General features: G+C 44.0%; 3 protein-coding genes across 4 annotated transcripts; 2 read left to right on the top strand and 1 right to left on the bottom strand.

Annotated features, from left to right (window-relative positions):
* The first annotated feature begins 792 nt into the window (after window positions 1-792).
* stap2a (signal transducing adaptor family member 2a) lies at window positions 793-5,625 on the top strand. Of its 2 annotated transcripts, none has more exons than XM_086129970.1 (11): window positions 793-996; window positions 1,602-1,673; window positions 1,751-1,870; window positions 2,723-2,779; window positions 2,872-3,023; window positions 3,639-3,770; window positions 3,856-3,925; window positions 4,001-4,103; window positions 4,194-4,289; window positions 4,357-4,485; window positions 5,475-5,625. In XM_086129970.1, exons 1-11 carry the CDS (start codon window positions 889-891, stop codon window positions 5,528-5,530), a joined length of 1,095 nt encoding a protein of 364 aa, XP_085986096.1. In that variant the 5' UTR covers window positions 793-888; the 3' UTR covers window positions 5,531-5,625. The 2 variants fall into 2 exon arrangements, with proteins under 2 accessions (XP_085986096.1, XP_085986095.1); XM_086129969.1 differs by having other exon boundaries at window positions 861-996; window positions 4,348-4,485.
* A 1,624-nt stretch (window positions 5,626-7,249) lies between these two features.
* Window positions 7,250-9,598, top strand: LOC147195249 (uncharacterized). The gene is made up of 3 exons (XM_086129967.1): window positions 7,250-7,514; window positions 7,805-8,017; window positions 8,364-9,598. The coding sequence occupies exons 1-3, from the start codon at window positions 7,250-7,252 to the stop codon at window positions 9,455-9,457; spliced, it is 1,572 nt and encodes a 523-aa protein (XP_085986093.1). The 3' UTR covers window positions 9,458-9,598.
* Window positions 9,599-10,342: 744 nt separating this feature from the next.
* On the bottom strand, window positions 10,343-12,546 carry LOC147195248 (uncharacterized). The gene has a single exon (XM_086129968.1). It carries the CDS (start codon window positions 12,209-12,211, stop codon window positions 10,943-10,945), a length of 1,269 nt encoding a protein of 422 aa, XP_085986094.1. The 5' UTR covers window positions 12,212-12,546; the 3' UTR covers window positions 10,343-10,942.
* Window positions 12,547-12,672: the final 126 nt, after the last annotated feature.

The raw sequence follows: 12,672 nt of genomic DNA, 5'->3' as shown, positions 1-12,672 counted from the left end.
TTATTCTTACAACCCTGAACCGGTTGCCAGCCAATCGCAGGGCACACAGAGACAAACAATCATCCGTGCTCACACTCGCACCTCAGGACAATTTGGAGTGCTCAATCAGCCTGCTATGCATGTGGGAGGAAACCGGAGTACCCGGAGAAACCCCACGCAGGCACGGGGAGAACATGCAAACTCCACACGGGAAGGCCGGAGTTGGAATCGAATCCGATACCTCCGCATTGTGAGGTCGATGCGCTAACCATTTGCTCACTGGGCCGCCTGCTGGTGAACATTTCAACTATTAATGTGTAATATGTCACATTTGGTGAGTCAAGGCACCATAATAAATGAGTGATTTACCACATCTGCTTTATAATTCTGGGGTTTGCAGTACAAATCTCGACTGTAGCTTTCCTGTGTCGAATTTGCATATACTGTATACCTCATTCCAAAAAAATGCAATGCATTTTTTTTTATTTCGGGTTCATTTAAATGTATTTATTTATTTTCATGCTGTGCTTCAGTTTGTATTCGTTTTAGTTCTAGCTCTGGAGTGTTTGTCAGTAACTACAGTATATGTCATGAAATCAATTAATCGCAAAACTTTTTCACTTTTATTTCATGAAATCAATTTGAATGAGTTTTTACTCCGTCAATTTTAGATGTCACTCGTCCACAAAGCATCATGATCATTTCGACATATTTCCCCTCAACCAGTGTATAATCCGCACAGACACAGCCCCCCCCCGCCCCCCGCCCACCCATCAGACACGGCATGCTCCACCAGCCAGCTGTTGGCTTATTGCCACAGCACCATCTCATCGGGAGAAGGCGTGTCCCTTACCCGGATTGCTCTGTGCGCCCCTTTGTCCTCTGGTGGTGCCTCAGCCAGCGACACTCATGGCGGCTGCACCCGTCAGGCAGCGCCTCGGACCGGGGGGAACCCGCGCGCAGCTCCCGCCCTGTTACTACGAAGGCTATCTGGAGAAGCGAGGACCCAAAGAAAAGGTACGTTCGTGCCGGGGCTTTCCCTTGACGAGCTGCCAACTTCCTTATCGTGCGGGAGGGAATGGGCGAGGCGAGTGGACGTTGATACCTGCGGGGATTTTTTCTTTTCTTGCCTTTTGCCACACTTCTCGGGCACGGCGCGCCTTTCAGATCCGCGATTTCAAGAAAACAACCTCCTAACGGTCTTCTGAATGGATTCAAGTGTTTGTTTGAATGGATCGCACATCCAGTGTGCTTTCTAAGGAGAATGTTGTAGCCATAGTAACAGACTGCTCCCTGATGTGTATTTTGGGTGTCTTTATAGTTACATTGAAATGTTGCCGCATAACTGCACGATGCTACCTGTCCATCAATGCGCGGTGATGATGACACAAGGGGGATACCACCCACTCGGCGTCCCCCAGGCTCTCATTAAGATGGTTTTACTGCAGGCCAGGACTTGTCATTTGAGCCGGGCTCAGGTGCAGGCTAATGCGGTGGTCTGCTGACAGCAGCTGCTGCCCACCCACCATCCCTCCCCTTGGCAGGAAATTAGATGAATTGATGAAGGAAAAAAAAAAAGCAACACTAAACAGATGCTAGGTATTTATTTTTCTTTGTTGCAGGCACCCAAGCGTCTGTGGACATGTCTGTGTGGGAATGCCTTGTATTTCTTCAATAATTCCAAGGACGCTCATGTAAGTTGGATTTGGTAGGTAAAGTCTCTTTGAAATAGAAACATTATGGATAATTTTGGTGTGTTCGCTTTTTGCAGTATGTAGAGAAGCTGGACCTCAGCGGCTTTCTGTCCCTGAAGGACGACTGCAGCCGGGATAGAAATTTGGAAGCGGCCAGACTCATCCTGCGCATGAAGGATGGGGAAACCCGAATAACGGTAATGTCTTGGATCTCAAATGATCTTTCTCCACTCAAATGAATGGAAATGCCATTTAACCGTTCCACCTTCCCCCTAACCAAAAATAATAATTTGTTTCTCTTTGAATAATAAACAGCTCTGTATAATACTGCACGGTTACAGTAATACTGCATGAAAAACATGCAACGTGCAGTACTGACGTAGTTGAATGGAATCTAAAGTCTGTTTTTGCCACATTTCTTTTGGGCTTCAATTCAATGGATATTGTGCTGCTCCTTCTAGTATGTATGTGCCGTGTCCTCACCATGGGGCTGTATACTCCAGACATACAAAGAGATATTCGACTCTCAGTAAGATGCAGTAATATCAGCCATTCATGCTTTCGGTATTGTTATATTAGCATGTTTTGCACCATCGTTTGTCTCCAAATATTCTTTGCTTGAAGGGATAATACAGTGTGATGCCGTTGTTATTCGTTAGCCTGTGCATAACGTTTTGCCTTTTTGTTTGCACTGAACTAAATGGACTAAGTCACAACTACGCAACAACTAAAATAAATAAGTACTCCGAATTGAAAGATGGCTGAATCATAACGGAGAGGAAGTAGGAACAGGTCACATTGTAGTGTTTCACGAGCGTGGCTGCAATTCCCGTAAGCAATTGCTCTGTTGTCCTCACGCGATCGCAAAAGCGTCGTAGAAAAAGCCAAACACAATTTATCCTTTCGGCGTTAGCTGAGTGAAGACTCGCAACATTCGCTGACGTCTCATGTGAATTCTAAGGACGTTTTCTTTTGAATTTTGTTTCAACTTCAAAACGCATGTCTCAAGAGGCGCTCGATGTTGAACGAGACTCTATCTTTGTTTCCAGGCACCCAACCTGGAATCAAGGGAGCTGTGGAAGGGTTTCCTCTATTCTGTGATCGATGTAAATGATCTAATTTTCCACTTGACATTTTTCTTACCGCCGATCTGTATTATTCCATCCTGTGACATGTTTTGCTCTCTGTTATATTAAAGCTGAATGTACCATCAAGCCTGACGCTGCTGCCGGGCCAGCTCCAGATGCTAAAGGAAGTCGTGGACAAAGAAAGATCCAGGCGGAGAAGTCGCACCCCAACACGAGCGCCTCCTTCGCCTCTCTCTGTCCCTTTAGTGGGAGAGATTCCACCGTAGGTTTTCCAGATACACTTTACAATCACGAAAGCCAATGAAAATTTGGCCTTTGCAAAGATGCTAGTGATGTTTTATCACACACACACACACACACACACACACACACAAAGCACAAAACTCAGGCAAGTAGTTTCCAACATCCGAGTAAATATACTTTATCTTTGATTATGTTGTATGTGACTGACTCTGATTGTGACCCGCCTCCTTTCATTGGAATATGCAAAACAATGTCAACATAGTTCCGCTCAAGTTGTCTAGGGTTTTTTTGGGCTCGAGCGGTAGGGAAAAGTCGCTGAATATATCGACTAAGGTTGCTGCTATTGTTTATTTCCAAGTCGTCTACTGATTGTCCGATTGATTAATCGACTATTTTGACGAAATTGATTTTGCAGTATTCAACAATACTCATGAATAACGAATAAAAATCGCAAAAATGCGCATGCGAAATGCAGGTATTATTTTTGTCCTCTTGGGGTCACCGTCATCCGGTTCTACACTGCAGTCTTCTCTCCTGTAAGGGGTCCCTGAACTAAAAAAAGTAAATCCTTGACCTAACCTGATGGCTGGTGTGTGTCCATTTTGACTGTTTATCAACGTGTGGTTGGGCACAGGTGTTTTCGCCCAGTGTCGCGAACCGAGGCCGAAGTCCTCTTAGAGAGACACCCAGACTGCGGCAACATGCTGCTGCGTCCCGGAAGAGATGGCAGCTCATTGGCCGTCACTACACGACAGGACCTCAACGGGTAAACCCGCTGCTGCGGCCAACATGAACTTCCAATTCAAAACATCCCAGTGCTTCACATTTTCTCCGTTTGTGCTCCGATGCAGATCAGTGTTCAGACATTATCGAGTAACGCAGCGGGATCAGGGTGGCTACGTGATCGATGTAGAAAATCCGGTCGGTTAAATTGTCATGGTTTTTTTTAAATATTTTTTTTCATAATTCAGTAACCGCTTCCATTCATTTCTGCAGATTCCCTGTGCAACCCTTCATGATGTCATTAATGCCCTTGTAGAGAAGACAGCTGGAACTCTTCAACCTTTTCTCCTAGAAGAACCTTATGAGGAGAACATTAGTGAGTTGAAAATATTTTTGTTGCCTTCCTGGGGTATTTTTTTTCCCCCTCCCTCCTGCGTAGCGTAAGTGAATGTTTTCGCATCCTCAGCATACGTTTCTGCCAATGACGAGAATGGAGAAAGGATCCTTCACACTGCCCCCACCAGCCCCTTGCCAAAGGCTCCTGCGCTGCCTCCCAAGCAAGGTTTGCCTCAACAAAGCATTTGTCAATGGAAAAAGGCAATCCAATGATTTATTTACAGTTGGTGCAGATCGTTGGCCCAGCAGCCCCCTGACCCGCTCCCCTGCTCCGGACCGCCGCCTCCTGACCTCATCAGTGCCTGCCTCGCCCACCAACCCCATGAGACGACTCATTTTATCACCTTCCCCTCTTACGCAGTGTAAGTGCTTGCAGTCAGGCGGGAGTAAATCGCATCCAGTGACGCGAGTTTAATTAGTTCAGTTCTGTTTGTTCCTTTAAGCGTTATAACGCTGCCAGATAGATGCTATTCCTTAGCTTCTCAAATTAATTTCCCGTTATGCGTTAACATTAAGGTAGCGGACGTAAAGGGGATGGATGTCAAGTCAAAGAATATTTTTTTTACCTTTTTTTTTTTTTTTTTTATGAACAAAAAATTTTTCGATGCGACCCCACTAGTCTAAACACGCCATTCTGATTATTATTGCGTTTGTGGACTACGAATTAAGTAGCGGAATCCACCCGCTGCTATCCATCTCAGGGTGCGGCCATTTTGGCTCTTTCTGTCACCTGAAAATGACATCACAGTGGCTCAGGGCTCAGGTAACGACCAATCATGGCTCAGCTTGCGAATGTCACATGACCATACTGCAGACAACAGGTGAGCCGTGATTGGCCGTTACCTGAGCAATTGTGATGTCATTTTCAGGTGGCAACAAGCGACAACATGGCCGCTCTGTGCGATGGATGAAAACGGGTGGATTTTTCTGATTAGGATTTTGCTGATTCATTTATATTTCACAAACGCAATATTATTCAGAACGCCGTGTTTAGACCGGTGGAGCTACAAAGATTTTTTTGTAAAGAAAATCTTTGACTTACCCCATGTCATCACTAAAATAATTTTGAAACTGATGAGACTGGAATTGACTAAAAATGCACACTGACAAGCCACACTGTTTCTGGGAGAATGTTTTTGTGACAAAACTTTTCTTTTTACTTGTGTCACAAAAGAGCAACAAATTTGCCTGTGTGTCCAAGGCTGAGAAACAAAGAGCAGGCTCAGTTAAGTTCTGAGGCAGCTTTGCTAAATTTGGCACAGAGTGTCTGGAACCAGTGCTAGGTGCAAAGAAATTACAAGACTACCTGTTGTAGTTTGACCCTCACTTTCTTTTTCCACTCTTTTCGCAGCTCTCAACGAAGAGCTCAAAGTGAAGCTGGAGAAGAGACGGGCCAGTCAGGAATAATGAACGTGCCACGGCCCTTCTCATCGCAGATACGTATTCATTTTGTGCCTTGTAGGTGTACCACCAAAGGCTGCACATGGCAGCCACCATTTCATTGCCACAGGTGTTGATGTCGGACCGTTGTTCAGATCAAGACTGGTGGTGTAGGCACACTTGATTCTTGGACCACACAAACTACTGTTTACTATCCCTGCTGAGCACAAAATTTTTCACCACCATGATGGCCGAAAAGGCCAACTAAAAATCTGACAAATAGGGACAGCCATCTGAGCCTGGTGCTGTTTTTCTGAGCAAGCTGTTTTTGTGCTCAACTACTGGAGCTGCTACGGGTCATTTTTAACTCGCACAGCGTTGAATAGAAACATCAGTACAACAACCTGTTAAAACAAGAACTTTTTTGTCGTGGTGTGATCCATTTACAAATTCCATCTCTGTTTCCTCCTTTCTGCGCGCGTGTGTGTGCGTGCGTGCGTGCGTGTGTGAGATATACTTCTTTTCAAAAATGAAATTTACATGCAAGGACGCCCCCTAGTGGAACATTAGACTTACTGTGTTTTGAACAAACATGCCCTGTATTGACGTCGTAAAAAAATGTTATTGGGCACGTGACCTTTGAGCTTTACTGCAGTATTAACACGACACCCGCTGCCCCGGATTTGCATGTCAAAGCCAATTGTTTACGTATCGGAGAGTGTTTAACAGGTCTGTGTGGCCTTTAATTCAGAATTGAGTCGCCCCCTGCCTCTGTGATCACCCAACTGAAAGTGTGTCTTATGTTTGTATGCTTTTGTTAGATGTGAAGGGCATTCAACTATTCTGCATGGGGGCATTTTTCCCTGCAAAACTATATTTTTCCGTCGCTACGACTTGTTCAGATGTTCATATCGAAATTAACTGACCCTCAATAACAGAAACCTGGGCAAATTATATGAAGGATAAATGATTTTTTATTCCCCTCACACACACACACACACTTTTTTAAAGTGTTGAATCCCCTTGAAAACTTTGTGATTAAATGTTAAATTAAATTGAGTCTACGGGTCACTTTTTTTGATAAACACGAACAAGCCGACAATGCTGTCCGCTATCGAACTAATATCGGCAAGAATGAATGTTATGTCTCAAAACAACTCGTGGTATTGATCGCTTGGTATCGGTCTGAGAAAAAAGTGGTATTGAGCTAACCTACAAAACTCTTTCATTCATTTTCCCTCGCAACTTAATGTGTCCATCACTACCATGGTGTAATCAGAATTCAATTTAAATGTGCTCTGCGTAGCGCAATTCAAACACCGTCCAAGCAGCTTCAGCTCGTTCTCTACTTTTATTCCACAATGTTATTCCGCGTACCTTGATGGCATATTTGCACACACTTTCACACGACGATTCCGACAAGTTCACGCTTGATTTTACTTTGAGCTACGGGTCGCAAACGAAGGCGTCTTCCTGCTCGCCACTAGCGAACTAATGGAAGTGAAGCTGTTCTACTTCTTTCACATTTCCGGAAGTGTAAACGCCACACTTGCCACATTACCACCCTCTTCAGATATTCTGCTTCAATTACAACCTAGGCAGGAGGAGGAGGAGGAGGGAGACAAAAAAAAAAAAAAACTCGCCTCCGTGAAATCATGGTTGTCGATTAAGTGTTGAAGGCACCGCAGCCTCCACACAGGACGTCGATCAGTACTTTAAAAGACTATCACATCACTGAGTCACTTTATGCGGATAAACTGGTTTCGGAGCGCGTTGCTGCTCACCGGCCTTGTTTATCTTAGCTCGCTAGCGGCTAACAAAGAGAAGCCACACAGCACCTCGTCAAGCAGATATCAAGTGCGGAATTGTTGGGATCGTCGTGCGAAAATGTGTGCAGGGACGACACTTAAGTACAAGGAGCAACTTTGTGGAATAAAAGAACAGAACGAGCAACATCTTGAAGTGCAAGGCGACTTTTGCAAGCTGCCGCGCGTTGTGCTACGCAGAGCAGGTTTGTATATTTCTTACTTTCTGATTTCTGTATGGCAGGGGTGCCAAAATCCGGCTTGTTTTGTCTGTCTCCCTCCTCTAACGCACCTGATTGAAATGATCAGCTCATCAGCAAGATTTGCAGAAGCCTGATTCCGATCCTGTGCCGAGATTTCCTAAGATTGGCACTGTATTGTTCTAAAAAAAAACATAGCCGGGCACAGTTTCGGTCGCAGGGCGATCATACACATGTCCCCATGTGACATTTAACGTGACCTAACACCGAATATGTGTTTGTCTTGTGTCCTGCAGACGTCAGTGAAAAATATCTTCGTCCCGAGCAACGGGAGGCAGAGTCTTTTCATATTAAAAACGAGGAGGAGGAAAAGCCCCTTCACATCAAAAAGGAGGAAGAGGGGGAGGATATAAGCAAGTCAACATTGACCTTTGTCCCTTTAAAGAGTGAAGGTGAAGACATGGGTGAGCTTCCAAGCGGCAGCTCAAGTCAACACATGACAACAGAAGGTGACGCACACCATTGGGGACCATCACAGGGCACATAGCAATGACAGACACATCATCACACTCTCACAACACTGATGATGATGATGACGATGATGATGAACAACCGAAAGATAATAGGGTACGTCACACTGACAACAAATGCTCGTCATGTTCTCACTGTGGGAAAACATTTAGTTCAAAGTGGTCTTTGTAAGTATACACTCTTGTACTTACTTGGGGGGCTTTTGCCTGCTCTCTTTGTGGTCAAATCTTCTCTGAGAAGTCCAGTTGAACAAAACACACAAATATGATGCTGATACTTGACTTGACCAAATCAAATGTGTGTTTGCCTTCTTGTGTCCTGCAGACATCAGTGAAAAATATCTTTGCCCTGAGCAACCGCAGGCAGAGTCTTTTAGGATTAAAAATGAGGCGGAGGAAAAGCCCTTTCACATCAAAAAGGAGGAGGAGGAGGATAGCGGCAAAGTGGCACTGACCTTTGTCCCTTTAAAGAGTGAAGAGGAAGACGAGGGTGAGCGTGAGGAGGCCAGAGGGGTGGAGCTTCCAAGCAGTAGCTCAAATCAACACATAACAACAGAAGATTATGGAGACCACTGTGAACCATCGCCAGCACATCGGGATGACACATCATCACACTCTCCTGACACTGACGACGATGGCGATTATGATGATGATGAAGAGACTCAAGGTGATGGGGCATATCACACTGACAACAAATGCTGGGAATGTTCTCGGTGTGGGAAAACATTTCAGTCAAAGTGGTCTTTAAAAAGGCACACAAGAACACATACTGGGGAAAAACCTTTTGACTGCTCAGTTTGTGGTAAAACCTTCTCTGAGAAGTCGAGTTTAACCAAACACACAAGAACACACAGTGGTGAAAAACCGTTTTCCTGCTCAGTTTGTTGCAAGAGCTTCTCTCACAAGTCACATTTAACAAGCCACACAAGAATCCACACTGGGGAAAAACCTTTTTCCTGCTCGGTGTGTGGTAAAAGCTTCCTAGAAAAGTCACATTTAACAATGCACACAAGAACACACACTGGAGAAAAACCTTTTGCCTGCTCAGTTTGTGGTAAAAGTTTCTCTCAAAAGTCAAATTTAACAAGCCACACACGAACACACAGTGGAGAAAAAACTTTTTCCTGCTCGTTTTGTGGTAAAAGCTTCCTAGAAAAGTCACATTTAACAATGCACACAAGAACACACACTGGGGAAAAACCTTTTGCCTGCTCAGTTTGTGGTAAGAGCTTCTCTCAAAAGTCACAGTTAACAAGCCACACAATAACACACAGTGGAGAAAAACCTTTTGCCTGCTCGGTTTGCCGCAAAAGCTTCGCTCAGAAGTCAGGTTTAGCACAACACACAAGAACCCACAGTGGAGAAAACCCTTTTTCCTGCTCCATTGTGGTCATAGCATCGCAGAAAAGTCAAAGTTGAGGAATCATACGAGAACCCACACTGGAGAAAAATGTTTTTGCCTGCTTAATTTGCTCCAAAAGCTTCTCTCAAAAGTCAAATTCAACAAGGCACACAAGAAAAAGGGGCTTTGTAATAAGATGCAAAAGTGTAAACGATTTTGACTAAAATGTGTGGTGAATTTTGCGATGAGCATTCAAAGATGCCAAGATGATTTTTTTTTCTGTGACAGAAAAACCTTTGTGTCGGAGTAAGGACGAGTTTGGTTTTTGAAGTCTTGACATGAAATCTGATGTAATTATCTTAGCCTGTAACAGCGTGTGTCAACGTGGAAAACACAACCAAAAAAGCCTAATCGTCCTTAATCCAAAAAGAATGAGAAGGTGCTTCGTTGATGCGATCCCACCTCTTTTCCACAATCATCAATAAAATCATTTAATTGTTCCACCTACTCAAAAGTGGCCTTCATTGCTCTATGTGAAAGTGTGAAAAGAACAAGAATAAAGTACAAGGTGAATTACAGCAACGAGAAAAGCAAGGAGTCCCACCTGGAAACAATTTGGTGACCTGATGGCGACTGGAGTCCGCGCTGGTTGTCTGCTCGCGACTCACCGGTTTGCTCTTGAGAGTCGTCAGAATACTTCATGTCATCATGAAACAAGTTGATGATCGACGTGTACAGCCGTGGTGGCGGGCAGCGCGTGCCTCGGACGTCCCACAATGTCTTGCGTGCAAGCGGCGTACACTTAAACATCCAATACCTTACTCACCTTAATTTAAGGTAGCAGCAATATGAATACAAAAGTATGACGTGACACATTCGCCCATACTGTGTAATTGAAAATAAGCAAGTTTCATAGATATGAATTGTCCAGTCTCTGTTCAGACTAAAGCTCAAGACCAGCAGCCGAGATGAACATTTATTGAATAGCTTGATAATACATTAGCATTCATTTGATGGAAAGGAATAGTAAAATGACCAGTTTGTGGTTGAAAATACAATGTAACCGTTCAACCGTTCTTAGCCGTTCGATTCACAACTTTACAATATATGTTGTACTTTGAAAAACAGCTGGCAGTGAATGTAAACTGTTGGGTTCAGAGTGCTCAATAGTTAACTTGTGACACTGACATAGTTGACTAGTGGAAGGAATGCTGTCTCTCTTGTCAGGCTCAATACTGAACTTGTACAGACTTTGACTGAAGACTTAGACAAAATTGCACACGAGCTGACGTGTTAGTTAACTGTACTGTATATCAATAATCAAAATTGACTAGCTGACATGTTTGCGACTTCACGAGTTGTGCCCACAATCTAAACGCCAGCTAAATCCAGATCAGCGACAGTTGATGGCATTCACACACACACACACACACACACACACACAGGTACCGGTAGATAAAATCATATGGCGTCTTCAGACTGGCACATATTGGAGCTAATACAGCTCAACTTATCCTAGTTCCACAGCTAACCACAAAGAATCCGTTTCTTCAAATTGTTCTTTAATGGTAACTGCTATTTTCTTCCGCACACTTGTGTCTCTTCACAAACGCATGACTAGAAAATCTTTTAGCGCACACGGTGCAACTGAATGGTTTCTCTTCAGTGTGTGTTCTTGTGTGGTTTGTTAGACTTGACTTTGCAGCGAAGCTTTTACCACAAACGGGGCAGCCAAAACCATCCTTCCAGCAGTGTGCTCTTTTGTGCTTTGCTAAATTTGTCCGGACAGAGAAGCTTCTGCCGCAAACTGAGCAGATAAAAGGTTTCTCTCCAGTGTGTGTTCTCGAGTGATCTGTCAAGCTTGTATTGACAGAGAATCTTTTGCCGCAAACTGAGCAGACAAAGGGTTTTTCTCCCGTGTGTTTTCTGGTGTGTCTCGTTAAATGCGAATTCACAGAGAAGCCTTTGCCGCAAACTGAGCACGTAAAAGGTTTCTCTCCAGTGTGCGTTCTTGTGTGCTGCGTTAAATTGGACTTTTCAGAGTAGCGTTTGCCACACACTTTGCAGGCAAAAGGTTTTTCCCCAGTGTGTGTTCTTATGTGTCTTGTCAAATGTCCATTTTCCGAAAATCTTTTACCACAAATAGAGCAGGTAAAAGGTTTCTCCCCAGTGTGCGTTCTTGTGTGTTTTATCAACGTGCCTTTTTCAGTGAATTTTTTACCACAAACCGAACAGGCAAAAGGTTTCTCTCCAGTATGTGTTCTCATGTGATAGTTCAAACCCTGCTTTGAGCTAAATACTTTGTCACACCGAGAGCATTTCCTGCATGTGGTGTCAGTGTGAAATGTCATTTCAACTTCAGGCTGTTCATCATTGTCATCATCATCATCATCATCATCATCATGAGAATGTGACGTTATGTCGTCACTATCCGAGAGTGGAGCTAATAGGCCATCTCGTGATGGTCCCCAGTGGTCTGCATCACCTTCTGTTGCCATGCATTGACTTGAGCTGTTGCTTGAAGGCTCCACCCCTCTGTTCTCCTCACTCTCGTCCTGATGTTCATCTTCACTTTTTACAGGGACAAAGGTCAATGGCAACTTGGTGATATCCTTCTCCTCCTCCTCTACTTTAATGTGAGACGGTTTTCCTTCCTTTTTAAAATGAGGCCGATCTTCCTTTTTAATGTGAGGGGTCTCCTCCTCCTCTTTAATATGAGTGGAATCGGACTCCTGTTGCTCAAGACGAAGATATTTTTCACTGATGTCTGCAGGACACAAGAAGACAAACACATTTGGTTTTTGCAGGTGCCAGCTGTGAGGCACATACATACAATATGCGGAAATGAGTTTGCATCGAACGTCTTGTGAATCAATTTGTAAGTGTAAGTGGAAATCGCGTACACGTTTTGCGATGCGCTTCACGGTACTGAAGTAGGTACGGTGAGTTGGAATTTGCCATTTTCAGCTGAAAACAATTTCGGGAGACCAAAAATTGAAATACTAGGTATAAACAAATACTACTATAAGTGCAATCACTTTACACACACTTATAGGAGAACTAAACACACACCCACACACACACACACACACACATTTATAGCAAGATGACATTGTATTGTATGTGCCAGCTACGTGGATTAATTTTGCATTTGCGGAATGAGAAAGCGAAAATCCTGATCGGATGCAGACCGGAAATGACAACTGTTGAACTGCCAGCTGACAGATTTTTGAAAGCGTCGGATTTAATGATTCAATTCTGTGTACACCAAGTCACAGATGAAGAACACGCC

This window comes from Hippocampus guttulatus, chromosome 14 (assembly GCF_054856545.1).
Source record: "Hippocampus guttulatus isolate MCC_2025c chromosome 14, RoL_Hgut_1.0, whole genome shotgun sequence".
NCBI lineage: Eukaryota > Metazoa > Chordata > Actinopteri > Syngnathiformes > Syngnathidae > Hippocampus > Hippocampus guttulatus.
Note: the sequence above shows the minus strand (reverse complement) of the source record. Positions and strands in the feature narration are given on the sequence as shown.